Source organism: Bubalus kerabau, chromosome 14, assembly GCF_029407905.1.
Source record: "Bubalus kerabau isolate K-KA32 ecotype Philippines breed swamp buffalo chromosome 14, PCC_UOA_SB_1v2, whole genome shotgun sequence".
In the NCBI taxonomy this organism is placed as follows: Eukaryota; Metazoa; Chordata; class Mammalia; order Artiodactyla; family Bovidae; genus Bubalus; species Bubalus kerabau.
This window is the reverse complement of record NC_073637.1, coordinates 75499560-75518282: the sequence shown is the minus strand read 5'-3', so window position 1 is coordinate 75518282 and position 18723 is coordinate 75499560. Positions and strand designations below refer to the sequence as shown.

At 39.0% G+C, this 18723-nt stretch overlaps 1 protein-coding gene across 1 annotated transcript in view; it reads left to right on the top strand.

Annotated features, from left to right (window-relative positions):
* The window catches only part of LRRC69 (leucine rich repeat containing 69), an 84098-nt gene that overhangs the window by 37658 nt on the left and 27717 nt on the right, over nt 1–18723 (top strand). The window contains exons 2-5 of the mRNA XM_055546698.1: nt 2441–2567; nt 7254–7326; nt 10397–10592; nt 13451–13522. Of these exons, the coding sequence (XP_055402673.1) occupies nt 2441–2567; nt 7254–7326; nt 10397–10592; nt 13451–13522 (468 nt within the window). The remainder of the gene's footprint in view (nt 1–2440; nt 2568–7253; nt 7327–10396; nt 10593–13450; nt 13523–18723) is intronic.

Below are 18723 nucleotides of genomic sequence, written 5' to 3'. Positions count from 1 at the left end.
CCCATGGACTGCAGCCCACCAGACTCTTCTCTCCATGGAATTTTCCAGGAAAGAATACTGGAGTGGTTGCCATTCCCTTCTCCAGGGGATCTTCTTGACACCAGGACTGAACCCGGGTCTCCTGCATTGCAGGCAGATTCTTTACTGTCTGAGCCATCTGGGATGTATGGGAAAGGAATTTTAAAACAAAGTGCATATATGTAAATGTATAACTGATTGACTTTGCTGTATACCTGAAATTAACATAACATTGTAACTCAACTATACTCCAATACAAATTTTTAAAAAGTAAATTGTCCGTTAAAAAAAACAAATTAGCAAACTGAGACCTAATGCTGCCCTCTTCCACATACCTTGGATAATACATGTACTAATTAAAAAATGTAAAGATCTTATTTTTCTTTTATTAATTTGATTCAATTATTTTTATTACATAGTTTACAGAACCTGACATGTACTATTTAGGTATATGGAATGGAAATATTTAGGTATAGTGAATGAAAATATTCACTGTCTTTTAAGAAATTTAAGGACTAGTGTTTCAAATACTAGCTCAAACATATTTGTACATGTTTCAGGTGAATGATTTAATAGTTTATTCCAAAATGGTGTCATCAAGTCATGATTTAGTTTAGAAAGACTTCCAGATAAAAATGGACATTTGAGTTGGTTTGTTTTTCCCAGTTAGTCTTGGATATCATCTTAAAAATAAAAAAAGTAATTGAAAGATATAATAAATAGCATAGAATTTCCTAATGGTAATTAATAGCTACAGGCAGAGTCGGACATGACTTAGTAACTAAACAACAACACACGCATAACATATTTAAATATTAGGAGAAGCTTCTTGGCCCAAGTTCTAGGATACATATTTTAGGCACTACCCTGAACTGAAGATAGGGTTTAGTGAGAATGAGCAGATGGCTAGAATAAAGCAAGCATGCTGCCCATTAGAAAGGAGTAAATCCAGCTGGGTAGATTGGTGTTGACTGAGCTCAATAGAGTCTTGATTTTGAAAAAAAACCAAATGATGTGGAGCCATAATCACAGTTTTAACCACTGGCTTTTTAAAGAAATGATCTAAGGCAGCATTCAACTAATACTTGTTGAACAGCTATTATATGCCAGACACGGTTTTCGAATGCTAGATGAATGACAGCATTGCAAACAGGCCCTGTTTTTGCAATATTTCCAACTTTATAGTAAAGGTAGGATATATACATGAGTCACTGTAATACAAAGCAGAAGATAATAATTGGCCATAGGAAGTACACAGTGCTATGCAACCTCAAAAGGAAGATAGCTTCCTGGTGAAGGTGATACATGGAGAAGCAAGAGGGACTGCAGCCCACAAGGCTCCTCCATCCATGGGATTTTCCAGGCAAGAGCAGTGGAGTGGGGTGCCATTGCCTTCTCTGACGGTAAGCTATGTTTAGGAGTAAAAGAAAAGATTCCAAATCTTGAAAAATACAATTAGATTTCAAATCAGTGAAGAATACCGTCTTTAGGGAATAATCCTGTGTCACGGATTTATTGGATTAGAGGATCTTTCTAAGTCCTCTATGTATGGTCCCTCCTGTGTCTGACCAATCTGATGTTAGTAGGTACATGTGGAGCAGATCTTCCCTACCCTACCCATCATGTTAATAGTTTCTGGTATGAACTTTGTGATCACAGTGGTGTTAATGGCTACCTTCCTGCTCTACCCCCACCCATGTCTTACTGGCCTAAGTGAAAAAGTTCATTTGCGGTTAGTATGAGAGAAGGACCTCAGATCTTTGGCTAATTTCTGATTTCAGGAAATTAGCCCCTTTGCTGAGTTTTAAATGATTCTCAGTCTATGAGTCACAGTGTTAGGATACTCTTGAGTTGCTCAAGTGAGTTATGAATGGATCATTAACTGTGTTTTTAAATACCCTTGAAGTGGTTTGTAATAAAATTTTAATGAAATTATGTACTTTAATTGAGAACTTGTGCTTAAAGTGAACATGAAACTCAAATGAACTTTATTTATAAAGATAATTTTAGGTAATGTGAAATAATTAAGGTTATGATGATTTTTTTTAGGTTATATGGATCTCAGAAAAGTGGCTTAATTATTTTTTTCTCATTTGAAGGTAGATAACGAGTTTATTCAGAGAAGGCAGTACTCTTGCCTGGAAAATCCCATGGACGGAGGAGCCTGGTAGGCTGCAGTCCATGGGGTCGCTAAGAGTCGGACACGACTGAGCGACTTCACTTTCACTTTTCACTTTCATGCATTGGAGAAGGAAATGGCAACCCACTCCAGTGTTCTTGCCTGGAGAATCTCAGGGATGGGGGAGCCTGGTGGGCTGCCATCTATGGGGTCGCACAGAGTCGGACACGACTGAAGCGACTTAGCAGCAGCAGCAGCAGCAACAAGTTTATTATGAGTTTATTAATCTCTATATGTTTGCAGTTGACAGCACTAAATCTGGGAAACAACCTTTTAGAAGAAGTTCCAGAAGAGATGAAATACCTTACATCCCTGAAGAAGCTCCATTTATTTAGAAATAAGATACATAGATTTGCATCTGGAGTATGTGGTAAGTTAGTCAAATAAAAGCATGTTTATAGTGTCAAAGTTAATTTCCTTATATTGAACAATTTGGAACTAAAGTGAAAAAGGAATTTTAGTCTTTTTTGGTTTGAGATATTTACACTTGAAATAGAGAATTTGGGGAACAACTTTTTTAAACTACTGGATTATATATTTCTTTACATGTAAATCTAAGAAAATAAGTAAGTGTTAAATTAATGTTAGCAAATTTTCCCCTTTTCAGAATCAGGGTACACATAGACTGTCAAATCTGAGCACCCTTTTTCTGGACCGGAGAGAAAACTAGTTGAAAATCAAATCAAGAAACATCTCCACAGTTCTCCTTGTTCTTTATACTTTTTGCACCATCTTAACTACTAAGTCACTATCTTTGTTTAAGATGTGAAGCTGCATTTGAATCAGTTCTAATGAGGTGGATGAAACTGGAGTCTATTGTACAGAGTGAAGTAAGTCAGAAAGAAAAACACCAAGAGTATATTAGCGCATATATATAGAATTTAGAAAGATGGTAATGATGACCTTATATGCAAGACAGCAAAAGAGACACAGATGTAAAGAACAGACTTTTGGACTCTGTGGGAGAAGGCGAGGGTGGGATGATTTGAGAGAATAGCATTGAAACATGTATATTATCATATGCGAAATAGATCGCTAGTCCAGGTTCAATGCATTAGACAGGGTGCTCAGGGCTGGTGCACTGGGATGCCCTGAGGGATGGGATGGGGAGGGATATGAGAGGGGGCTTCAGGATGGGGGACACATATACAGCCATGACTGATTCATGTCAATGTTTGGCAAAAACCACTACAATATTGTAAAGTAATTAGCCTCCAATTAAAAAAAAAAAAGATGTGAAGCTTAACTTAACTTGGGGAGAATTTTAAAGAAAAGATATGAGGTTAAATAAATGGCATTTCTTCTTCGTGTTTCCCTTAAGCTAATAATTTCTCCATTTAATATGACATTTTTTCTATTTAATATAGGTAGAATATGCTTAAGGATAGAACACCTGACAAAGAGATCCAGATAATCTTTATAGCTTCATTAACTCATGTAAGGCACTTCACTACTTCATGTGTCGCCAAGAGTAAAATCAGAACTATAGAATAGAATTTAAGATGTCCTGTGAACTTCTGAGGCATGGGTACTGTATATTGTCATCATTATCACTGAGCAGCATTTATTAAAGGTATAATTTCATGGGGTCTCAGTTGTGGATATATAACAAAAACACAAGTAGATTCTAGTACTACCTCTTTAAAGTATTTTAAAATATTAGATCATGTGTCTTGGAGAAATATTTTTCCACAAAATAATAACTGTAATAAACTAATTAATGGTGTGTACATTATATATACAAACTTATAGATACAGGGTTCAATTATAATTTACTTACAAAGAAAACAGTTTATAAATAGGAAAAAATTAAGAGCATGCAAAAAAGTACATAGTAATATTTATGATCTACACTGAGGGGCAAACGGGTAAAATCTGATGTATATAAATGATATTAAGCAGCCTGGTTCATGCTACTTGAGGCTTCTGTAAAGAAATTTTTTCTCATGTTGCTCTTAAATTTGAGGTTTAAAAAATATATGTAATCTGTATACAGTACCCTACCCCTGAAGGTCTGTAGTTTCTCTATTTCTTGATCTGGGGCTGTTGAACTTTGAAAATCTCATGTGAGTAACATAAATTACGTTCTATGCCAGGTCTTGATTATCCAAAGGCAGAAGCAGTTTGGTGTCCAACATGTATTGCGTGGTGCTGTTCTTGCCCCTCTCCCTACCCCATCAGAGTAGACTGGACCAGGGTAAGACGTGTCCCAAGCTGAGTCAGTCACGTTCTCTTTCTTGGGGTTTATGACAGAATCTAAAACAGTTTTTCTGGTCTGAGCTAACCATATGAACTAAGAGAAAAGTTGCAAACTGGTGACCTGTGGGATGAATCTGGTTTACAAATAGGTTGGTTCTATTTTGTCTGCCTCTCTTAAATTTGAATTAGGGTCAAAGCCAGCTGAAAACTCAATATTAAAAAAATGAAGATCATGGCATTTGGTCCCATCATTTCATGGCAAATAGATGGGAAAAAGGTGGAAGAGGTGACAGATTTCCTCTTCTTGGGCTCCAAAATCACTGCAGCTGGTGACTGCAGCCTGGAAATTAGAAGACAATTGCTTCTTGCCAGGAAAGCTATGACAAACCTAGACAGTGTGTTAAAAAGCAAAGACGTCATTGTGCCAAGAAAGGTCCATATAGTCAGGACTATGGTCTTTCCTGTAGTCATGTACAGATGTGAGAGCTGGACCATAAGGAAGGCAGAGCACTGAATTTGAACTGTGGTGCTGGAGAAGACTCTTGAGAGTCCCTTACTTGTTTAGCAAGGAGATCAAATCCGTCAAACTTAAAGGAAATCAACACTGAATACTCGTTGGAAGGACTGATGCTGAAGTTGAAGCTCCAATACTTTAGCTACCTGATGCGAGGAGCCAACTAACTGGAAAAGACCCTGATGCTAGGAAAGACTGAAGGCAGAAGGAGAAGAGGGCAACAGAGGATGAGATGGTTGGAGGGCATCACCGATTCAGTGGACATGAACTTGGAGAGAGATAGTGAGGGACAGGGAAGCCTGGTGTGCTGCACTCCATGGGATCGTGAAGAGTCGGACATAACTTGGCAACTGAACAACAACCCAAATTTTCAAATTAAGAGAGTTCATATAAAAGTCTGGATCTCTGGCTCTTTTTTGTTTCTCTGAAAAAGAAAGATCAGGCAACAGTGGACTCACATTCCCACATGACACCAGTTGCTGGGAGCTGGCTGAAATGCAGGTCCCCTGTGGCAGAAAGCATGTGCTCGCCAGTTCAGTGCACCCCTGCCAGGCGGACCCCTGCCAGGCCCACCGCTGTGCTTTGAGTTAATCTTCTCGGTTCCTGTAGACATTTCAGTCTGAGAACTCCGTCTGCTCCATAACCATTCAAACGCAGGAGTTGTGGGACAGCTATATGGATACATGGAAAAGTAGAGATAATATGTTTAAAAGTGAAAGAATAAGGAGTGAAGGAATGCGGGAGAGAGAGAATATAAATACGAAGCTTAGAGAAGCTATAACAAAAAATGAAACTCTATGTTCTGCAGAGATTCCCAGAGAGTATAACTGCCCAGACTTGGAGAATCTCCTGGAGAGAGACAGACTGTTAGCCTGGAGCTAGTGTGGGGGTCTCCTTGACCGTCACAACCCAGTTCAGTGATTTTGAGGGAGCATCAGAAGCCCAGGAGACCCTCTGTGACTACCAAGAGAAGTCAAAGGACTGTGTAATATTTGTACCCAACACATACAGTTGGCCCTTGAATGACACAGGCTTGAACTGTGGGTCTACTTATACCAGGGTATTTTTTCAATGGTAAATACTGCCATACTGCAGGTTTCCTGGTTGGTTAACTGGTTGGTTAAATCCTGGGGTGCAGAGGAAGAACAGATGGGAGCGCCCACTAGAAGTTATACGAGGATTTTTCCACTGGTGGAGGATGGGTGCCTCCACGGGACTGTGATATAGACACACGTGTAAAATTACATATTATGTATGTTTATACACATATTTCTATTAACGTGACTCTTTGCCATACCGCAGGGCCCAGCATGTTGGAAACAGGATAGGGCGGGGCAGGCCCAGGCAGCAACGGACTTTCTCCTCCCAGCAATGGACTGGGAGGTCTGAGGTCAAGTCCAACCAGGGAGACTGCTGGGGAGACGAAGAGGTACCTAGAAGCGGGGTATACCAGTCTGGAATCACCTACTTCAAGTTCAAGGCACTAGTAGTTGTGCCCGGGAGATTGACCTTCTCAAGGGGCTGGGAAGCATCGGCGCGACGGGGTCCACGAGTAATGTGGGCAAGCCCGGGGCCCTGCCCGCAGGAGGGGTGCCAGAGGGGAGCCATCACAGTACCCGGCACGGAGAGCGGGGAGAGACCTTAGTACTCGACTTCGTCTTGCGCCCCGCACAGACGCTGGTGACCGAAGAAGACCTGTTCTCCATGAAACACCGCACAGAATTTCCCGGATCCTTCCAGTCTCCGGGGAAGGTCAGAAACTAACTGTTTAAAGGGCCAGTGCACATCTGCTCCTTCCGCCCCAGGGAGACCCTGGCTCTGGACTTGCACGGAGTGGAGCATGCTCTGCGTCTACTTCGCTTTCTTCGATACGGAGTTCGGCCTGCCTGGTCCTCAAGAGACTGCAGACCCCGGGCGGAAGGTGCCTGTGGGCCGCCGGGCCTTTGGCGGGTTTTCTGTTGGGTGAATGGGTGAATGAGTTTTGCGGATCAAGAAGACCCTTTGGACTTGATTCATGGCGCTTTGCAAACATTTATGGGGCTCCTCTTGCAAGTCTAAAAAACAGAACTAAAACAGCCCTGGGTACCGGTGCCTTTGAGTTTCTGCTTCAAGTTTGTGGTGAGTTTGGCGGTACTCCTGTGTCCTCAGGGGCCACGATTTAGCTTTGTAACTTTGTGGTAAGGTGTACCTTTTTGCTTAAACTAATTTAAGAGGGTATCAGTTACCAGCACCCAAAGAACCTTGGCCAACACAAGAAAATAAGGAGAACAAATGTGTATGGGAAAGTGACTAAACATTATTTTCTAACAGATAGCTAAAATGACTGAAATTATTTTCTAACAGATGGTTTACAAAGTTTGATCCTGCTTAATCTGAACAACAATCAGCTCACATGGATTCCTCAAGAAATTAGCAGGTAATTTTGTTATAATGAGAGATGGTTACTTTTTCCCTCTCTCCCTTCAGCTGTTGTGTCCCCCCACCCTGGTTATTAGAACCCTGTATGCCTAGACTCAAGTCCTTGTGAGATTTATACCTAGCAAAGAGCAATCGAAAGACTGAGGCAAGCCAATAAGTTTAAGCAGATGGTTCTGTAAACACTTCAGAGAAATGAGAAACCTTATGATTTGGTAGTCTAAGTATAAAAGTGAGGGTTTGAAACAGTTCCAAAGTTGATTGTTACTAATTTCCTAACTGTGGGGTTCTTGGAGCTTGCTCTGCTATAGAACTGGGGACTTTACAGTAAAACATTTTCAGCTTGATGGAATAGGTAATGTGAAAATAATGGCTTTAAAATCAGTATGTCATTTTCAAAAAAAAAAAAAAACCCAAAAAACCCGCATTTTATTATCACTCAAATTTGCACGGAGGAGCTGCTGTTACAGGGGCTTTCTGGAGCCAACTGAGGGTCTTGTCCTTCTGTTGGCAGAACACCCTCTTGGGCTTTTCTTCTGACTGTTGGAGAGAGAAACCTTTAGGGTTACTTTGGAGACTCCTTATTGCTTCTTGAACAGAAACAGATGTATCACAACATAAAATCATCCAGATTTTTGAAGGAAGGATCCAAAACTATGAATGGTTCTCAACGAAAGGCCTTCTGCCTTACCTAAAGTTTATTCCAATTTACTTGCCTATACCTCTACCCAATGTATTTTTCCAAGATAGATTTTTACAGAAAAAGTAATGTTTTAAATAAAAGCACCTAGAAAAATATTTGAAGCTATCTCATTTCTGAAGAAAAGGAATATTTATAGTAATAAAATGCCAATAGTTGTCTTCTTGCTTTTTCACTCATTGAGTTTATCAGTTGATTTATATGTTGGTGATGTAATGAAAAAGACACTTTGGAAGATCTGGTGAATTAGGTTCAGGTCGTAACTTTGTGCAATTAGCCTTATGACGCTGGCCAAGTATTTTAACTGTCTTGGATCTTGGTTTTCTCATCTCTAAAGGAAGAATTTTGAGATGAACTTCAAAATTCTTGCAACTGTAACATATTATGAGTTCACAATTCAGTAAGCTTAGCTCTGTTTGGAGAACAGAGTACAGTATTGTCTTTCATTAAATGTATTCTTAACTATTTTATGTGTTTTTTGATGTTATTGTAAATGGAATTTTGAAAATTTTATTTTCCAGTTGTTTGTGGCTACAATATACATATAAAATAAATTTAAAATAGAGACTTTGTAGTCTGTGATCCTGCTTTTAGTTCTAGTAGGTTTGGATTTCTTTTGCAATATTTCTCTTTACTATTTTAATATTTAGCGTTTTGCCCATCTTTTTAATTTTGAAATACTCTTCTCCCATACCTTTAGAAATTGCTTCTTAACCTGGTTTATCTATTTTTCTGCTCTTGCCTTCTCTGAGTGCCTTTTGGGAGGGGATCAGATGTTCATATTTCTCAAGAATCTTTCCAGTGGCTTCCTCTCTGTCTCTTTCTGCCCTTTTGTGGTTGTTCTTTCTGTCAGTCTCGTCTATTCATATGGCTTCCACAATCGAGATCATAGAGTCTTTCCATAAATCTCTTTCACTCGCACCAACTATTATCCTAAGCTCCAGGCCCCATTTATAACTGCCTAGAAATGGCACCTCATTCTGTTATTACTTTAACACCTTTAGAGCATTATAAATCCTCATTCTTAGCTTTGCAAGAAGACATTTGAATCTTGACACTGTTTTCTGACAGTTAAGTTAGACAAGTTATTCACTGTTTCTGATCCTTTATTTTCCTCATTTCTGGATTAAATGTAATAATTCCAACCTTAAGGTTGTGCTGTTGATTAAATTTAATGCGCAAGTACATAATTGGTGCTCAGTAATGCTTATTTTAGCTTCCCTGGTGGCTCAGAGAATAAAGCGTCTGCCTGCAATGCTGGAGACCCAGGTTCAATCACTGGGTCGGGAAGATCCCCTGGAGGAAATGGCAACCCACTCTAATGCCCTTGCCTGGAAAATCCCATGGACAGAGAAGCCTGCTGCAGGCTACAGTCCACAGGGTTGCAAAGAGTCAGACATGACTGAGTGACTTCACTTTTCACTTTCAATGCTTATTTCTTCTGGCTTCTTTATTCAAAATACACTTAATATTTTCTCAAGGAAAATATTACTCAAGGCAGATTTACTATGCCTCCCTGTTGCTCTAATTTTTTCAGGCCAAGTTCAAAATGTTGGTTCTTCCAAAGCGCTTGTGAACCTCAGGTACTGTATCTGCAATTACAGGCTCAAACGTTAATCCTTTTCTCACTGTTGGTATCTGCTCTCCTTGTTCTGTGTCTCTTAGATCTCCTTCTAGACAATGATATATATAAGGGTAGAATTTGTGGTCAACCTGTCTTTGCATATTTCACAGCATCAAGTGGTACAGAATATATGATTTGTATCTAAATCTATCCCTATCTATATCCATATGTGTGTATATGGCATTTGGCCTCTGGCTTCCTCTTCAGTATGAGGAAAGGAAAGTGAAGTCGCTCAGTTGTGTCCGACTCTTTGCGACCCCATGGACTGTGGCCTACCAGGCTCCTCTGTCCATGGGATTTTTCCAGGCAATAGTACTGGAGTGGATTGCCATTTCCTTCTCCAGGGGACCTTCCCAACCCAGCGATCGAACCCAGGTCTCCCACATTGTAGACAGACGGTCTGAGCCACCAGGGAAGTCCTCTTCAGTATAACTATTAATAAAGTGTATGTACAAAGACTGAAGACAGAATTTTCTTTCTCTTAAATCTAGGTTGTGATTATATAAAATACTTTAAACATGAACCATCTGATCATAAAATATCTTTAAAAGTTAAATTACAGCAAAGGTTTTTTTTTATCCTCTAATGATTCATTGTAGTTGTGAACACTTGACTGGAGAAAAGCTCAGATGAGCTACAAAAAATATGAATTGATACGTGGCTCTGATAAATGATATATGTACATAAATGTACAATGGACTTCCTTATTCTTGTGAATTTCATTTATATATTTTGTTTATTTTTTAGATTAAAAAATCTTAGATGTTTGAGTATAAATCATAACCAGCTAGCCAGCATTCCTAGAGAACTTTGTTTCCTTGAGAATCTTTCTGAACTTCAACTTAACTACAATCAGCTTGTATGCATACCCAAAGAAATTAAGTTCTTGAAGAAGCTCCAGAAGCTTCTTCTGGCCAGGAACAACATTAAATCTTTGCCAGAGGTAAGCAAAAGATGGAACCAAATTTTCTTTTGTTGGTGAAGAACTCATTACACCATGATAGCAGTTATAGACTAGATTAGGGTGTCTGAATACAAGCCATCATTTGCTTTCCCTCTGATTATATATAATAAGTTCCCAAATCACTATGACAAAAAAAGATAATAACTTGGATTTTATTTTTTTTTTACAAAGCTAGGTATGCTAGACTTTGTAAATAAAAATGCAAAATGCTTTAATTTGAATTTCAGACTACCAAAGAAGAATTCTTTTAGTATAAGTATGCTCCAAATATTGCATGGGACATACTTATACATTTAAAAAAATCTTATCTTTTTTGTCTGAAATTTAAATTTAAGTGAGTCTCCTGTATTTTTATCTGGCAACTTTGTATATAGCACAAAGTATAAGTACTTTTTGATTTTGGAATATATGCTAGATATCTTCAATTTTTCCTTTATATCCACTGTCCATCCTTCTCCAACCTGCTTTTCTCTTCTGTGTCTGGGAGATTGACTTGTATGAGCGTCAGTGAGCTCCTTTGTCCTCTGATTTCCTCTAGGATATGTCCAGTGAGAGGCAGTGTCAGGAGGTGAAAGGGCAGGAGAAGATTGAGTGCATGCATGCGCACTTGCTCAGTTGTGTCCGACTCCTTGTGACCCTGTGGACTGTAGCCTGCCAGGCTCCTCCGTCCATGGAATTTTCCAGGCAAGGGTACTGGAGTGGGTTGCCATTTCTCCACAAGGGATCTTCCTAACCCAGGGACCAAACCCTCATCTCCTGCGTAGGCAGGGAGCTTCTTTGCCACTGAGCCCCCTGGGAAGCCCTGGACACTGAGTACCAGATGGTTTTCCTGTGGTTCTGTCTCTAGAAGGTTGCTGTGAGCTGCCCGCATGCCTCTCTGGAGGGTCATAGCAATGTCCTGTGATCATCAGAACATCGTCGTGTGAACATTCTTCCATTCCCTTGGCTCTTTAGACCTGTGGTGTTCAAGAACTGCCTGCTGTTGGCTAGCTTTTGGGAACTTTGTAGGTTTAGGGAACTACTTTTCTTGGCTTAGGGAACCTTGGTTTCCCTAAAGCCTGTCAAACTTTTATAAACAGTGACTTTATTAAACCCCCCCCCTCAATTTTTCCAGTTTGAGAGTACTGTTTCTTGTTAGGAACCTTTCAACAGATTTACCTTCCTTATTAGGCAAATTAGAATTAATTTGATAGGAGGAAAGGCATGGCATGCAGTAAACTGAGGGATAAAAATAGATTAATTCCTACTATTTCACTTTTCTCTAAAGAAGATGTTTCTTTTAAAAATTCTGTGCACACTGTAATATGATATGTAAAAATATACCAAGGTATAGGCTGTAAATAAGTATATTTCAAAAATTTATTCATATATTCCTTAAAATCCTACTTAGTATAAACAAGTAAAATATCTTGAAATTATAGAATAAACCTGTTAAAAGCATGTCTCTCTTATTTGAAGGAAAACAACAGCAGCAGCAACAGGATCATCATGAAGCATTATGTTATTTTGTGTTTATAACAACTTTATCATATATCTCTTATTAAACTCATTTTAGAACAAAGATCAGGGTGGTTATGTGACTCAAGCATAGTTTGCAAAGGTCAAGGAAGGATCTTAGATCCATGCCTGTCTAAAGTAAAAGTCCATATTTCAAATCAATAGTCTTACTACAAATTTATAAACCCTGAAGCTTTTAAACTTTAAAAAAACTTGAATGCCAGTAAATCCTGTCTTGAATTATCATGCAAAGAATGCCTGTAATCATTTATATTCTTGTACGTTTAATATGATTCAGTCTATCATTGTTCTTTTTGGTCTGTATTATAAATGATAAGGCATTACAGAAAATAGTCGTTTGTTTTGATAATGAATGTATTGTGAATCATTTTCTGGTCTGTTGTAAATCATGTGTATGTCTGCACACATGTGTCTGAATGTATATGCCCATCCAGTCCCATTGGGCATGTGGCTGGACTAATGGATTTCCTTTATAAGGAAAGGGTTGTGTCAGCTCAGTGCTACACAAGAAGTAGTTGTGAAGTAAGTGCCAGTGGAATTATGTCTGTTTTTTGTCTCCCAAAGATTCTTTCTATTTTAATGATAGAAATGTCTACTAAATGCTCAGTATCTATTAAACCCTTTAGTGAGCACTTTCTGATTAGTAATTTGTTTAATGCATTCAGTGTCCATATTGAAGATCAGTTCAGTTCAGTTCAGTCGCTCAGTTGTGTCCAACTCCTTGCAACCCCATGGACTGCAGCGCATCAGGCCTCCCTGTCCATCACCAACTCCCAGAGTTTACTCAAACTCATGTCCATTGAGTCGGTGATGCCATCCAACCATCTTATCCTCTGTGGTCCCCTTCTCCTCCTGCCTTCAATCTTTCCCAGCATCAGGGACTTTTCAAATGAGTCAGCTCTTTGCATCAGGTGGTCAAAGTATTGGAGTTTCAGCTTCAGCATCAGTCCTTCCAAAGAACACTCAGGACTGATTTCCTTTAGGATTGACTGGTTGGATCTCCTAAGTGAAAGTACAAAGATTTAGAAATTTGCCCATAGATATATAGTAAGTGTCAGAGGTGAATTTGAACCTACAGATATTTACTACAGATAGTCTAGTTCTTGGCCACCATGTTATGTTGCCCTGGAGTGGTCAGAGGAAATGGAGAATTCAGAGAATCTGGTGCTTCATTCGTTGTGATTTCCTTGGGGAGAGTACTGATCAGGTAATTAGGAAAGGGGATCAGCCTCATCAAGTTTAAACTTATAAGAAATGTTTATGATGCTACATATTAGATTTGTTAAAGCTCTCTTTCCCTCTTTTGTTTCCTGACACAGGGACTTTGTAATCTTTTCAACCTGAGAATTCTAGACGTAGCTGGAAATGTTATTCAAATGTTTCCACCAGGAGTAAGTAGAGTCAACTTGTATTATAATTGAAAAATAATTTTGTTTATTGGGAATAGAAAAAATAGCGTCAGTCACTCAGTCGTGTCTGAGCAACCCCATGGACTGTAGCCTGCCAGGCTCCTCTGTCTCCCTTCTCCAGGAACTGAACCTGGGTCTCCCACATTTCAGGTAGATTCTTTACCATCTGAGCCAGAGGAAATCCCCTATGAAAAAATAGGCAGCCAGTAAAACCTACGGTAATTGGAACAATTAATTCCAATTAATTCCAATTCGGAGTGAACTCTGATTGTTATCATAAATGTTTTAATATATTATCTATGATTAAGTGTTTTTTTAAAAAATCACATACTGTTTTTGGTCATTTCAGACTTTTTCAAAGTATTACTTTCCAGAGCATAGATTTTTATCCCTTGCAGTTGAGAATCCCTTAGACTGCAAGGAGATCAAACCAGTCAATCCTAAAGGAATCAGTCCTGAATATTCATTGGAAGGACTGATGCTGAAGCTGAAGCTCCAATACTTTGGCCACCTGATGTGAAGAACTGATTCATTAGAAAAGACCCTGATGCTGAGAGCTGGTGATGGGGAAGCCTGATGTGCTGCAGTCCATGGGGTTGCAAAGAGTCAGACACGACTGAGCGACTGAACTGAGTTCATCCAAAGGAGATATTTATTAGTTGCTTTTAAGCCATGGACAATGAGGAATGCACTTTTTTTCACTTGGAGATGAATTTTGACTTTGCTTTAAGTAACTGGTCTTAGCAACTTGTAACTTTTCAGAAAGAAGCTATAGTTTTTCATGTTGGAGTGAATGTGTTTCCACTTCAAGGTAATTAGAAGCCCAACAATCCAGGAGGTATTCAATAAATAGTTGCTGATCCATTACTTTTTCTGATTAATCAATACAAAATTGAGATTATCGTCCTTTTTACCCTCTGAGCAATGTTTAGTAAAGCTTGTCATTTTAACCATTTTTAAGTGTATAGTTGTAAGTCACTCTATATATATATATATATATTCGTGTTGGTGCAGCACCATTATCACCACCTATCTCCAGGAGTTTTCTATCCATTCCTCACTCCTGCTAACCCCTGGCAACCAGCATTCTACTTCTTGTCTCTGAGAATTCGAGTACTCTGGGAATCTCATATAAATAAAATCATACCATATTTGTCCTTTTATGACTGGCATATTTCACTTAGTATAATGTCTCCACAGTCCATCTATGTTATAGCTTGTGTCAGATTTTCTTTTTTATGGCTGAATAATACTCCATTATATGTAATGTATATGCATTAAATGTATATATATTTTGTATTTTCATTCATCTGCCCACGGACAGTTGGATTGCTTGCTCTTTTTGGCTATTGAGAATAATGCTGCTGTGAATATAGATGTACAAATGTCTGCTCAAGTCCCTGCTTTCACTTCTTTTGGGCATATACCCCGCAGTGGAATTTCAGAGTCATATTCCATATTTTAATTTTTTTTTAGGAATTGCCAAACTGTTTTCCAAAAACATGCAGTTTTGAATGTTTAATAAGCATTGGATGTTAATACTGACCCTGCAAATCCTACAGGATTTTATTTGTCCTGCTACACGATATTATCCATGTCTCGGTATGACTCTTCTTCTGCCCTATGTTACCTGCCTTGATTGCCAAAGCCGCCCATGTCTTCTCTGGCACCTCTGTGGTTCATATATACCACAAAATGGAACAATACTTTTCAAGTTGGTCTTCTCAATAGACTGTAATCTTCCAAAGGAAAAGAGTACTCTTTTTCACCTTTATACCAGGAGGCTTGAATTTCAATCAAATGCATGTGTGCTAAGTCACTTCTGTCATGTCTGACTCTTTGTGACCCCGTGGACTATAGCCTGCCAGGCTCCTCTGTCCGTGGCGAGTCTCCAGGCAAGAATACTGGAGTGGGTAGCCATGCCCTTCTCCATGGGATCTTTCTGACCAAGGGATTGAACCCGTGTCTCTTATTATCTCCTGCATTGACAGGTGGACCACTAGACTACCTGGGAAGCCCTTGAATTGAATAAATATTTGTTAAACATATAAATAAAAATAATTTTCTTTAACTATATTCAGTATTTGACTTAGTAATACCATGAATTCAAAGTTCCTTCTATAGTGATACTGTAGTTACAATTTTGCTGTTTTAATAAAACACCAGCCCATTAATGTAGGGTAATTGTGAAAGAATATGACTTAATGTTGCATTTGGAGCACCTATTTCAGAATTTTCTGGGTGCATTGAAGTAAAATATTCTGTGAATTCATCTGAGGTTTGGTCCAACTAGTCCAAATGAATAGAATTTTCCACATTTGATAGATAAGGCCACTATTGTGGTAAATGATGAACACAGAGGATGAACCAACCCTAGACCATTCAGGTATGACCTAAGTCAAGTCCCTTATGGTTATTCAGAGAAAGTGACATAGATTCAGCCTGATAGAGTGTTTGAAGAACTATGGATGGCGGTTTATAACATTGTACAGCATGTGATGATTGAAACCATCCCCAAGAAAAAGAAATGCAAGAAGGCAAAATGTTTGTCTAAGGAGGCATTACAAAGAGCTGAGAAAAGAAGTGAAAGGCAATGGAGAAAGGGAAAGATACACTCAACTGAATGCAGAGTTACAAAGAATAGCAAGGTGAGATGAGAAAACCTTGAGTGACTAATGCAAAGAAATAGAGGAAAACTAGAATGGGAAAGACTAGAAGTCTCTGCAGAAAATTAGAGATATCAAGGGAAGATTTCATACAAAAATGGGCACAATAAAAGACAGAAACAGCATGGGCCTAACAGAAGCAGAAGAGATTAAAAAGAGGTGGCAAGAATACACAGAACAACTGTGAAAAAGGTCTTAATGACCAGATAACCATGATGGTGTAGTCACTCACCTAGAGCCAGACATCCTGGAGTGCGAAGTCCAGTGGACCTTAGGAAGCATTACTATGAACAAAACTAGCAGAGGTGATGGAATTCCAGTGGAGCCATTTCACATCTTAAAAGATGCGATTAAAGTGCTGCACTCAGTATGCCAGCTAGTTTAAAAACTCAGCAGTGGCCATAGGACTGGAAAAGTTTAGTTTTCTTTCCAATCGCAAAGAAGAATAATGCCAAAAAATGTTCAGACTACCATACAATTGAGCTCATTTCACATGCTAGCAAAGTAATGCTTAAAAATCCTTCAACCTAGGCTTCAACAGTACGTGGACCAAAAACTTCCAGATGTACTAGCTGGATTTAGAAAAGGCAGAGGAACCTGAGATCAAGTCGCCAATATCTGTTGGATCATAGAAAAGCAAGAGAGTTCCAGAAAAACATCTGCCTCTGCTTTGTTGATTATAATAAAGCCTTTGTGTGGATCACAGTAAACAGTGGAAAATTTGTAAAGATATGGGAATACTAGACCACTTTACAGGCCTCCTGTGAAACCTGTGTGCAGGTCAAGAAGCAACAGTTAGAACAGGACATGGAACAAAGGACTGGTTCAAAATTGAGAAAGGAGTATGTCCAGGCTGTGTATTGTCACCCTGTTTATTTTAACTATATGCACAGTACATCATGTGAAATTCTGAGCTGGATGAAGCTCAGGCTGGAATCAAGATTGCCTGGGGAAATATCATTAACCTCAGATATGCATATGACACGACCCTTATGGCTGAAAGTGAAGAGGAACTAAAGAGCCTCTTGATGAGAGTGAAAGAGGAGAGTGAAAAAGCCAGCTAAAGACAACATTCACGAAGACTGTGGTATCCATTCCCATCACTTCATGGCAAATAGATGGGGAAAAATAGAAACAGAGACAGGCTATTTTCTTGGGCTCCAGTATCACTGTGGACAATGACTGCAGCCATGAAATTAAAAGACACTTGTTCCTCGGAAGAAAAACTATGATAAACCTAGACAGCATATTAAAAAGCAGAGACATCACTTTGCCAACAAAGGTCTGTATAGTCAAAGCTATGGTTTTTCCAGTAATCATGTATGGATTTGAGAGTTGGATCATAAAGAAGGCTGAGTTCTGAAGAATTGATGCTTTTGAACGGTGGTGCTGGAGAAGACTCTTGAGAGTTGCTTGGACAGCAAGGAGATCAAACCAGTCAATCCTAAAGGAAGTCAGCCCTGAATATTCATTGGAGGGACTGATGCTAAAGCTGAAGCTCCAATACTTTGGCCACCTGATGTGAAAAGCCAACATGTTGGAAACGACCCTGATGCTGGGAGAGACTGAGAAGAGGGTGACAAAGGATAATATAGTAGGATGGTATCACTGACTCAATGAACATGAGTTCGAACAAACTCTGGGAGATGGTGAAGGATAGGGAAGCTTGGCATCCTGCAGTCTGTGGGGTCACAGAGTCAGACACGACTTAACGACTGAACAACAGTATGGTCCTATTACCATTTTCTTAATTGTTTTGGGTTTATTTTGTGTAGGTCTTTTCCTTCTCTTGTGTTTTGTGCCTCGAGAAGTTCCTTTAGTATTTGTTACAAAGCTGTTTTTGGTGGTGCTGAATTCTCTTACCTTTTGCTTGTCTGGAAAGCTTTGGATTTCTCCATCAAATCTGAATGAGAGTCTTGCTGGGTAGGGTATTCTTGGTTCTTCCTTTTCATCAATTTAAATATATCATGCCATTCTTTTTTGGCTTCTAGAGTTTCTGTTGAAAAATCAACTGATAATCTTATGGGAGTTCATTGTTATGTTATTTGTCCTTTTGTCCTTGTTGTTTTTTATATTTTATCTTTGTCTTTAATTTTCATCATTTTGATCACTATGTGTCTTGGTGCGTTCCTCCTTGGGTTTATCTTGCCTTGGACTTTCTGTGCTTCCTGGACTTGGTTGACTATTTTCCCATGTTAGGAAAGTTTTCAGCTATTATTTCTTCAAATATTTTCTCAAGTCCTTTCTCTCTCTTTTGGGACCCCTATAGGGGACCCATGTGAATGTTGGTACTTATAATGTTTTCCCAGAGTTCTCTGAGGCAGTCTTCATTTTTTTCATTCTTCTTTCTATATTCTGTTCCATGGCAGTGATTTCCGCCATTCTATCCTCCAGATACATATCTGTTCTTCTGCATCACTTATTCTGCTATTGATTCTTTCTCGTGTATTCTTCATCTGTGTTTGTTTGTTCTTTAGTTCTAGGTCTTTGGCGAACATTTCTTGTATCTTCTCAATC